The sequence below is a fragment of the Danio rerio genome, chromosome 5 (assembly GCF_052040795.2).
Source record: "Danio rerio strain M-AB ecotype USA chromosome 5, GRCz13ab, whole genome shotgun sequence".
Lineage (NCBI taxonomy): Eukaryota > Metazoa > Chordata > Actinopteri > Cypriniformes > Danionidae > Danio > Danio rerio.
In genome coordinates, this window is record NC_141025.1 from 36,464,489 (window position 1) to 36,475,011 (window position 10,523).

The following is a 10,523-nucleotide window of genomic DNA, read 5'->3' on the forward strand; positions in this document are numbered from 1 at the left end:
CTGACAGGAATCTGCAGGAACTCAGAAGAGGTTTTACTCTCTAGCAGTTAGTAATCATGTCTGACAGAGGTGCATTTGATACCAATGTGGTGACCCTCACCAGGTTTGTCTTGGAAGAGGGCAGAAAAGCCAAAGGAACAGGAGAGCTTACAACCCTTCTCAACTCCATGTGCACAGCCATCAAAGCCATTTCCACTGCTGTCAGAAAAGCAGGCATTGCCAATCTGTGAGTACCAGCTAATGCATTTTTCACACCAGACAAATATTTCGATTTTTAATCCAGTTAAGCCAAATTACACTCCAAAATATGCATATTGACACTGAGTTTTTCTATTATTTCTACCTTTGATGGTACACAAATATGAGAAGATTTTCCTCTATTTAAAGAGATTCACTTAAAATTATGTCATTATGCACTCACCCTTCACTTGTTCAAAACCTATTTAGGTTTTTTTTTTCTGTTAAACACAAAAGAAAAATTTTTAAAAAATGGTGGTTGCTGAAATCTATTGACTTCTATAGGGATTTTTGTTCCTACTGTGGAAGGTGGATGTCAGTGGGTCTCAACAACCAGCATTCTTCCAAAAAATAAATAAAAAATAAAAATAAATAATATATATATATATATATATATATATATATATATATATATATATATATATATATATATATATATATATTTATTTATTTATTTTATTTATTTATTTTTATTTTTTATTTTTTGTGTTCAACACACAGCGCAATGTAGTTTAGTGAGCCATTAGATTAAATAAATACTTTAAACCTTAAATTACATCAGTGGCATTTTTTCGGATGCATTTTGCTTGCAGAATTGAAGATAAATTTACTCTATGCTGTTGTGGTGTTGCAGTGGCTGGTCAGTGCAAGCACTTTGCAAACAGACATTACAGAATGAGGCAATGATTATATCTCACTTGTTGAAATAGGGGCCAAAGGTCGACTCTTTCATAAGAAGCTACAGTATCAGTACTGAGAAAGGAAACCAGCATGTCATATATGAATCAAATATGAATATATCACAGTTACAAATCTCTATTTCTTTTTGTTTAGCTATGGAATTGCTGGAAGCACAAATGTTACAGGAGACCAGGTGAAAAAGCTAGATGTCCTGTCCAATGATCTAGTTATAAACATGATTAAATCCTCCTTCACATCCTGTGTTTTGGTGTCTGAAGAAGATGAAAAAGCCGTCATTATAGAACCAGAGAAAAGGGTAGGTGCATGCAACATTTCTCTTGTTTTATTTTTTAACTGAAATCTGATTTATACTTTCTCCTTAACACAATTTCAGCATCTAGAGCAGTTATACCCAAACTAGGGCCCGGGGGCCAAAGTTTACCTGTGAGGGAGCCGTAGGTGAAGACATGGAGGCGGATTGAATCCAAAAGCTGGAGGTTTATTAAACAAACAACTAGTATCAAACAATAGGCAGAATCGTGATCATGAACCAGGCAACGATAAGCAAACAAAGAGGCAGTCCAAAAAGGCAAACAAGGCAGAGTCCAAAATCCAAAAACAGTAGTCAAAAGAGCAGGCAAAAAGGTCATAACACAATGGCAGAAATAGCAGTAGGAAAAACGCTTAGTAGGCAGTGAAACTGGCAATACTTCGCAATGAATACACATAAGCAGTGTGCTTATATATGGTGGCTACCAGGAAGTACCACAGAGGAAGTACCCAGTCAATAATCGGGAGAGAGCTCCCTCTGGTGGGCGGATGAATGGTAAGCTGCCATATTCGTTACAGAATCCCCCCCTCTATGAACACCTCCTGGTGTTCTTCTCATAGGTCTACCCCTTGGACGTGGTGCAGGGCGATCTGGATGTCGTTGGTGAAATTCTTGTATCAGTGACGGATCCAGTATGTCCTTGGAGACCACCCAAGATCTTTCTTCAGGTCCATAGCCCTCCCAGTCCACCAGATATTGCAACTGGCCCCTTCTACGGCGGGAGTCCAGGATCTCATTCACTGAGTAAGCAGGTATGCCATCGATCTCCAAAGGTGGAGGAGGTTCAGGACTCAATGTGCCAGGAGATGCAGGGTGGACCGGTTTCAGGAGGGAGACATGAAATGAAGGAGATATGCGATAGTTAGCAGGAAGCTCCAAACGGTATGTCACTTCGTTAATTCGTTTAAGAATCTTAAAAGGTCCAACATACCTTGGAGTGAGCTTCCTGCATGGTAGACGTAAACGAAGATCACGGGTAGCAAGCCAGACCCTTTGGCCAGGTTGATAGTTGGGGTGTGGACGTCTCCTGCGATCTGCTTGAATCCGCTGAGCACGGATTGCTCTCTGAAGCCTCACATGAGCACTGTCCCACACCTGTTCGCTCCGCTTAATCCAGTCATCCACTGATGGTACCATTGAAGGCTCTCCTGACCATGGGAACATGGGAGGTTGGTAGCCTAATACACACTGAAAAGGGGTGAGACCTGTGGATGAGTGGGTGAGGGAATTCTGAGCATATTCTGCCCAGGGGAGGAATTCACTCCATTTATCCTGTTCTCTGCTACAGTAAGTTCTTAGGTAACGACCTATTTCTTGATTGACTCTTTCTACTTGACCATTTGACTCTGGATGGTAGCCTGAAGTTAAACTGACATTAATGTCCAGGTGTTTACAAAAGGCTCTCCACACCTTTGAAGTGAATTGGGGACCCCGGTCAGATACTATGTCCTCCGGGATTCCAAAGGTTCGGAAGACATGCTGAAAGAGTTCTATGGCTGTTTCCATGGCAGTGGGCAGTCCTTTCAATGGAATCAATCTGCATGCCTTTGAGAATCGGTCTACGATCACCAGAATAGTTGTGAAACCGTTGGATAATGGTAAGTCTGTAATAAAGTCAATAGACAGATGTGACCAGGGGCGGTGTGGAATGGGTAGAGGTTGTAGTAGACCGGTGGGTAGTTCACGAGGGGTCTTGGTTTGGGCACAAATGGCACAGGATTTAACAAAGTTGGTAATGTCCTTGTTCATGGAAGGCCACCAGAATGCATTCCTTACTAGAGTCGTGGTTCGATGAATTCCTGGGTGTCCTGAGCCTAGTGATGTATGCACCCACTGGAGAGTGCGGTTCCTGAGGGTTTGAGGAACATATTGACGGTTAGAGGGACATTCAGATGGAGTTGGTTCATTTTGTTGTGCTCGTTGTATTTCCTCCATGAGGTCCCAACTTATTTGAGCAATAACTACCGTGGATGGAAGGATAGGAACATTGGGTTGATGGGTTGAGCCAGTCTCATATCTGCGAGAGAGTGCATCTGCTTTGAGATTTTTACTGCCTGGTCGGTAAGTGACTGAAAAATTGAAGCGTGTAAAAAACAATGACCAACGGGCCTGCCTGGGATTAATTCTTTTGGCTCCCTTGATATACTCCAGATTTTTATGATCAGTAATAATCTGGAATGGGTGTACGGCCCCCTCGAGCCAGTGACGCCACTCTTCTAATGCTGCCTTCATTGAAAGAAGTTCTTTGTTACCCACATCGTAATTCTTTTCTGCTGCTGTCAGTTTTCGTGAGAAGAATGCGCATGGATGTAATTTGCCAGGACTGCCATGTCGTTGAGAGAGTATGGCCCCTATTCCACAGTCAGAAGCATCCACTTCTACAACAAAGGGTAGTTCGGGATCAGGATGTTTTAGTATGGGTGCTGTGGTAAAGCTAGTTTTAAGGTTTTCAAAAGCCCTGACAGCGGATGGATTCCACACAAGTTTACCGGGTTTACCTTTAAGAAGGGAAGTAAGGGGGGCGGCAATGGAACTATAGCTTCGAATGAACCGGCGATAAAAGTTGGCGAATCCAAGAAATCGTTGAAGTTCCTTTACTGTCTTAGGAAGAGGCCATTCTGTGACTGCTTGAATTTTAGATTGGTCCATCTCCACTCCGTTATGACTAACAATGTACCCCAGAAATGATGTTTTGTGGACATGGAACTCACATTTCTCAAGCTTGGCATAGAGTTGGTGAAGTTGTAAGCGTGTGAGGACTGTTTTGACATCCTTGATGTGTTGCTCCAGATTGGGAGAGTAGATTAGGATGTCATCAATATAGGTGATGACGCATTTATTCAATAGATCATGGAAAATCTCATTAATAAATGACTGGAATACAGCTGGTGAGTTAGCTAGTCCGTACGGCATAACAAGGTATTCATAGTGCCCCCTAGTGGTTAGGAAGGCGGTTTTCCACTCATCTCCTGCTCGGATTCGAATTAAATTATAAGCACTCCTGAGGTCAAGTTTGGAGTAGATATGAGCCTCTCTTAGTTGTTCCAAAGCAGACGGAACTAAGGGTAGTGGATACCTGTACTTAACTGTGACACTGTTTAGTCCCCGATAATCGATGCAAGGGCGTAGTCCACCATCCTTCTTTTCAACAAAGAAGAATCCAGCAGCCGCTGGTGATGTAGAAGGCCGGATATAACCAGATGCAAGAGCCTCTTCTATGTAATTTTCCATGGCTTGAGTCTCAGGGAGAGAGAGAGGGTACACTTTGCTCTTGGGAGGGGACATGTTAGGCAATAGTTCAATAGCACAGTCCCCAGGTCGATGAGGGGGAAGTTGCGTGGCCTTGGACTTGCTGAAGACATCTGCAAATTGGTGATAGACAGCAGGGAGGGTCGAGCATACTTCAGTTTCAGGGCTTTCAATGCTGGTGGAAAGGCAGGGAAATGACAACGTTTTTGTTAGGCAATTGTTAATACAGTAAGTTGACCATTGAGTGAGTTCACCATGGTTCCATGAAATGATAGGATCATGAACGGCCAACCAAGGATGGCCCAATATCATTTGGTACTTGCATGAAGGGACTACATAGAAGGTGATGGCTTCTTTGTGAAATAGTCCAATTTGGAGAGACACTGGTGCAGTGGTAGCAGTAATTCCAGAACCAATAGGGCCATTGTCTATTGTGGTTATGTTGATTACTGGGACACAGGGAGTTGTAGGAATCTTGAGTTTGTCCGTGAGTTCTTGATTGATGATGTTAACCACTGATCCAGAGTCTACTAATGCTGAAATACATTGAACAGCAGTATCAAATTCAATTCTGCATTCCAAAAGAAAATTTTGGCGATGGGAAATTTCAATGGTACTCACATGATATTGTGGAGCATGGCTCTTCTTGGTCTTGAGAGGGCATGCAGCATTTTGGTGATTTTCACCTCCACAATAGTAGCATAGATTCTCCCGCTGCCGTCGTTCCCTCTCGTTGGAGGAGATGCGGGTAGAGGCAATCTGCATGGGTTCTGGGGCATCATGACTTGTCATGGCAGGTTCAGATTTGATTTGTAAAACCCGGCGTGAGCGTGGAGTGTTGCGCATAAGATTGTCTATTTTAATGGCTAAAGTGATGAGCTCATTAAAAGACAGATCAACTGCTTTGCATGCTAATTCAGCTTGTAATTGTGCATTCAGTCCTCGTTTAAATACAGCCTTGAGAGCCACATCATTCCAACCGCTTTGTGCAGCTAGTGTTCGAAAGTCAATAGCATAATCTGCAGCAGTGCGGTTTCCCTGTTTAAGATCTAGTAATTGTTCAGAGATGTCTTGTCCTCCTTCAGGATAACCAAAAACTTCATTGAGTTGAGAAATAAAATGGTTAAACGAAGACTGTATACGTAAATCACTCTCCCAAACAGCTGAGGCCCAGTCTAAAGCTCGTCCGGTTAATAAGGACATCATTACAGCACATTTCTTAGTATCATGAGCATAGGTTTCCGGCTGACTAGTAAAAAAGACTTTACATTGACGAATGAAGCCACGACAAAGTTCTGGCGAACCATCAAATTTATCAGGTAATGCTAGTCTTACCGGTGAGCTTTGAGGAGCAGGGAGAGAATGGATGTACTGGGTGAGACGATCGTTGGCCTCCTTTAAATGCATCAACTGTTCCTGATACCCAGATAGCATTTCGCTTTGATAATTGAAAGCTGCTTGTAAATTAGAAACCTCCGCTGGATTGATGTTCGGCGAAGTATTCTGTGAGGGAGCCGTAGGTGAAGACATGGAGGCGGATTGAATCCAAAAGCTGGAGGTTTATTAAACAAACAACTAGTATCAAACAATAGGCAGAATCGTGATCATGAACCAGGCAACGATAAGCAAACAAAGAGGCAGTCCAAAAAGGCAAACAAGGCAGAGTCCAAAATCCAAAAACAGTAGTCAAAAGAGCAGGCAAAAAGGTCATAACACAATGGCAGAAATAGCAGTAGGAAAAACGCTTAGTAGGCAGTGAAACTGGCAATACTTCGCAATGAATACACATAAGCAGTGTGCTTATATATGGTGGCTACCAGGAAGTACCACAGAGGAAGTACCCAGTCAATAATCGGGAGAGAGCTCCCTCTGGTGGGCGGATGAATGGTAAGCTGCCATATTCGTTACATTACCATGCTAACCTTTGATTTGGCCCACCATCCCATTTGAGATGAGAGGGAGAATGATGGGGATGTTTCAATGTTTTATTGTTAAAAGCTAACTGAAATAAATGTTTCAATTAAATGGTGTAAATTAATCAGATTTTGTTTGAATGTACATACTGTTACCTGACAATGCAGAGACTTCTCAAGCAAATTAAGCAGGTCAAAGGCAGATTGAACTCCACTGTGTTATAAATGTGATTGTTATGTTTGTATTACATTAAGTTATAATTTTAAAAGCTATGCTGAATTTGTTAATTTCCTAGAAATGGGTTGCAGCTGGAATGGCATCCGCTACGTAAAACATATTCTGGAAAAGTTGGCGGTTCATTCCACCGCGGTGACCACAGATTAATAAAGGGACTAAGCCGAAACGAAAATGAATGAATGAATGAATTATTTAACGTGATTTAAAGTAATGTTTTCTATTTATTTTGAAATATTATTAAATAAATTAGGACATTATTCATGGCAACTTAAATGTAAAATAGTTTGGTATATTTACTTCAGCCCACATCCCTCAATGATTTCGTTTTTGGCCCTTCATACGAAACAAGTTTGGGCACCCTTGATCTAGAGTACATGTCTATATTCACAGTGAGGACCAGTTAATCCATACACAAGTTTAACAAGTCAATTTAAACTCTTTAATTTATCTAACCTATATGTGCTAGGGGTAAAAGAACACTATTTTTGGTATACATTTTGCTCAGATTGCATGTGATATTGTCACATTATAAGGTTCTATCTGTGTTTGGAATGATTTTGAGATATTGAGCTTCAAAGTATTTGCATTCCATATAGCAAACAGTATGTGTGTAACATTAGTTTTTTTCTATAAAAAGTTTTAAAATGCAAACAACTTATAAAATGCAATCCATAATGTAAATAAACTGTCATGTAATAAGAATGTGTCAATTCTCAATTCTCAATTTTGACTAAATTTTTTGACAAAAATTTCAGATAGAACCTTATAATTCTAAGGTGACAATATATAATTTGAGAATTTAGCTGCTACATGACACTGTACTTTTTCTTTGTTACCCAGGGCAAATACGTGGTTTGTTTTGACCCTCTGGATGGCTCTTCAAACATTGACTGCTTAGCGTCTATTGGAACTATTTTTGCAATCTACAGAAAGGTAGTGACCTTCAGCTCTATTACAGTCATTTAAAAGCTTTTCTGAAATCCTCTTGTTTATGTGCATGTTTACTGTTTTTTTTTTTTTTTTAGGAAACTGACGATGAGCCCTCAGAGAAGGATGCCTTGCGGAGCGGCAGACACATTGTGGCTGCAGGTTATGCTCTCTATGGCAGTGCTACCATGCTGGTTCTCTCCACAGGACAGGGAGTCAACTGCTTCATGCTAGACCCTGTACGTCTGTGTTATGTTTCATACGTACACTACATATAGCTTTAAATAGTAATATGACATTTTAAAGGTAAATACATTACCTCCTCAAAGACTAATCATTCATCCTTATTCCTCCTTTATTAGGCCATCGGTGAGTTCATACTTGTGGATCGGGATGTGAGGATTAAGAAGAAAGGAAAGATCTACAGTCTTAATGAAGGCTACGCTCAGCAATTTTACCCAGATGTCACAGAATATCTGCAAAAGAAGAAATTCCCAGAAGTAAGAGTCTACAGACTCTGAGCATTCTCATTTTATTGACGAGTCAGAGATAGAGACACATTCAAAAATCCTGTCATATCTGTTAAAATCTGTTAAGATTATTTTTACTTCAGAAATTCTTTAACAAAAGGCTGATTTTAATAGTTTTTTCTGTATATTAGTCTCTAAAGATAGCATTCTCACTGTGACCCACAGGATGGCAGTTCACCTTATGGAGGGCGCTATGTGGGGTCTATGGTAGCTGATGTGCACAGGACCCTAGTCTATGGAGGAATTTTCCTGTACCCTGCTAATGTCAAGAGTCCCAAGGGCAAGGTGAAAACAAACACACACAATAAATTAGAATTTGCATTTAATATCAGATTTTTAAAGCAGTATTTTCACTTGTTTCTTACTGGACTGCAGCTAAGGCTGTTGTATGAGTGCAACCCCATGGCCTTCATCATGGAGCAGGCTGGAGGTATGGCAACAACTGGAGCCATGAACGTTCTGGACATTCAGCCTGAATCAATCCACCAGAGGGTTCCTGTAGTTCTGGGCTCCCCTGATGATGTAAAGGAGTATATCTCTATCTACAAAAAACATGCCAAATGAGATGCAACCTGATGACAATCATCTGAAATCCATTACAACCACCATCATCATCATTATCATCATCCCTCTGAACCTCAAAACAAATATATGAAACTCATGGACATGACATGAAGCACCCATAACCTGTAAATACAAGGAACAAGAAGTATAATTTTTAAAATTTTGTTCTTTGTAAAGTTTTGTACTTTTATGTCCCAGTTGGGTTTTGTAAACTAAAAAAAATAAACATGTGTTGTGTATTTTACAGTGACTGATATTAAACCCTTCTGTTTACATAAAAAATAAAATATTTACATTGTTTGGTTGTTTCTGTAATAAACACTATTTAAAGCTACAAATGTTATAATTTTGGCAGTCAAATACCCATTTCCAGAAGAAAAGGAAGTGGCTTTTGGTGACGTATGCTTTTTTTTGGTTCAGTTGTTTTTTAATAATAATATTTTTTATTGATAACAATATATAAATATTTTGTTTTGTGATGTCCTCTGGGTGCTTCGGTTTCCCCCACAGTCCAAAGACATGTGATACAGATGATACAGAAGTACAAATAAACAGCCAATAATAGACTGGCAATAAGCCACTGATTAATAGTGAGAACGGGTGCTTAAACTAAAGTTTTTAAGTGTATAAACCATTTAATTTCCTTATTCATATTGTTTTTCATGTAAAGGCGAGACTTTAAGTTAATGAATGGTTATCACATCACCAATGTGTTGACAACATTCAAAAATGCTAACTTTTTATAATACAAGTTTTCTAAAATGCTCAAATATTAAATTAAGGCATTATTTATTTAAATATGTGCTAATGTACATTTCTGGCTCTGAAACTATAAACACTGGATGAAGACAGTTTACGTATTAAAGCCATGTTTTTACAAAAGGGAATTTTTTGAGAATCTCTTTTTATCAGTACATTGTTCATACTGTGAACAGCAAAATAAAAAAGTATAATTTTTGGCACGTTTTACATACGCCTCAGTAAAAACCTTCGGAGTAAAGCACACAGAAATAAATAAAACTGTAAGTCAAAAATACTATTATGAAAGCATTAAAATACTTTAGCATTATAAAATTACTACAAAAAAAAATAAAGATTATTTTAAACTGAAAAAGAACAAACCAAAAGACCAACATCTCAAAATGAAAATGCATAAAAACAGTTTTTGCCTTTGTATAATATTTAAAACCTCGAGTTAATAATGTTTTATTTACAGTAGGCTATAGGCTATATTTAGTGTTTGCATAATCTTACATTATTTGCTTTAATCATTTTCATCTGTATTTCACTTTTGTTCATTAAATTTAAATTTTGTGCTTAAAATGTTAAATTTTTTAAATGTAAATATAACATTTAATTTATATGGACGTTGTTCCATTTTAATAAAAAAGGATTCTGTCTAGATTAGTCTAGATTTGTGAGTTCATTAGCTGTGTATTTGATGACTCTTCTATTCGAGGCTATATAGTTAGATGTCTAATCAGTTTTGACAGCGCGTATTCAGCCTAGTTTTTAGCCTATAGTAGACCATTGACATTTAGGTATCGTTCAATAAATCCTTGGTTTAGTCCAAACTCTGCCTTGTTAGTCTGAGCTGTTTAGATGGCTACTAGACTTCTTTTCAATGCAAGGTTGCTTGCTAAGAAAGAGCCTTTGCAAAGTGTTAAAATGTTGCAGAAATTAAATCAGATTTATAAATGGTTTAGTTGTATTTTTTTACGTTTTATATGTAGTTAACCAATGATAAAAATGAAAATAAATCCATCTTCGCCACTTCAATCTTCTATACGTAGCTATTTGTCTCCATCTAGCGGTGTGGTACTCGAACATCAGCGGAAAAGTGACTTAAACTA

The 10,523-nt window shown here is 39.0% G+C and overlaps 1 protein-coding gene across 2 annotated transcripts; it reads left to right on the top strand.

The window, feature by feature from the left end:
• fbp1b (fructose-1,6-bisphosphatase 1b) lies at positions 1-8,968 on the top strand. Of its 2 annotated transcripts, none has more exons than XR_015489922.1 (7): positions 1-226; positions 1,072-1,234; positions 7,490-7,582; positions 7,675-7,815; positions 7,939-8,097; positions 8,207-8,391; positions 8,482-8,968. XR_015489922.1 is itself a non-coding variant. In NM_213132.1 (7 exon segments), coding segments are annotated over 7 exon segments (1,014 nt in total). In that variant the 5' UTR covers positions 5-56; the 3' UTR covers positions 8,671-8,952.
• Positions 8,969-10,523: the final 1,555 nt, after the last annotated feature.